Source organism: Plasmopara halstedii (assembly GCF_900000015.1).
Source record: "Plasmopara halstedii genome assembly, contig: Scaffold_2897, whole genome shotgun sequence".
NCBI lineage: Eukaryota > Oomycota > Peronosporomycetes > Peronosporales > Peronosporaceae > Plasmopara > Plasmopara halstedii.
In genome coordinates, this window is record NW_020189802.1 from 1 (window position 1) to 609 (window position 609).

Consider the following 609-nt stretch of genomic DNA (forward strand, 5'->3'; position numbering starts at 1 on the left):
GTGGTGGTGTCGGAGTCAATGGTGGAGTCAAAGTCAGTAGTGATGTCGGACTCAATGGTATTGTCAAAGTCAGTGGTGGTGCCGTTATCAATACTGGTATTGGGGTCAGCGGCGGCGCTGGACTTACTAGTGGAGTAGTAGTCAACGGAAGTGTCAGAAACAACACTGGTGCTGGGATCGATCGCTGCACCGGAACCAATGGCAGCGTTGCAATCACTGGTGGTGTCGGACTCAATGGTGGAGTCAAAGTCACTGGTGATATCGGACTCAATGGTGGAGTTAACGTCAGTGGTGATGTCGGACTCAATGGTGGAGTAAACGTCAGTGGTGATGTCGGACTCAATGGTGGAGTAAATGTCAGTGGTGATGTCGGACTAAATAGTGGAGTCAAAGTCAGTGGTGGCGTTATCAAAACTGGTGTCGGAGTCAGCGGCGGCGCCGGACTTACTGGTGGATTCGTAGTCAACGGGAGCATCAGAAACAACACTGGTGCTGGGATCAGTCGCTGCACCGGAACCAATAGCAGCGTTGCAATCACCGGTGGTGTCGGACTCAATGGTGGAGTTAAAGTCAGTGGTGATGTCGGACTCAATGGTGGAGTAAAAGTCA

General features: G+C 51.6%; 1 protein-coding gene across 1 annotated transcript; it reads right to left on the bottom strand.

Moving 5' to 3' along the window:
- Positions 1–127: 127 nt before the first annotated feature.
- Positions 128–475, bottom strand: PHALS_05280 (uncharacterized protein; the record flags this gene model as incomplete). The annotated part of the gene is made up of 2 exons (XM_024718981.1): positions 128–374; positions 449–475. Coding segments are annotated over 2 exons (274 nt in total), but the record flags the coding sequence as incomplete, so codon positions are not given.
- Between the last annotated feature and the right edge of the window lie 134 nt (positions 476–609).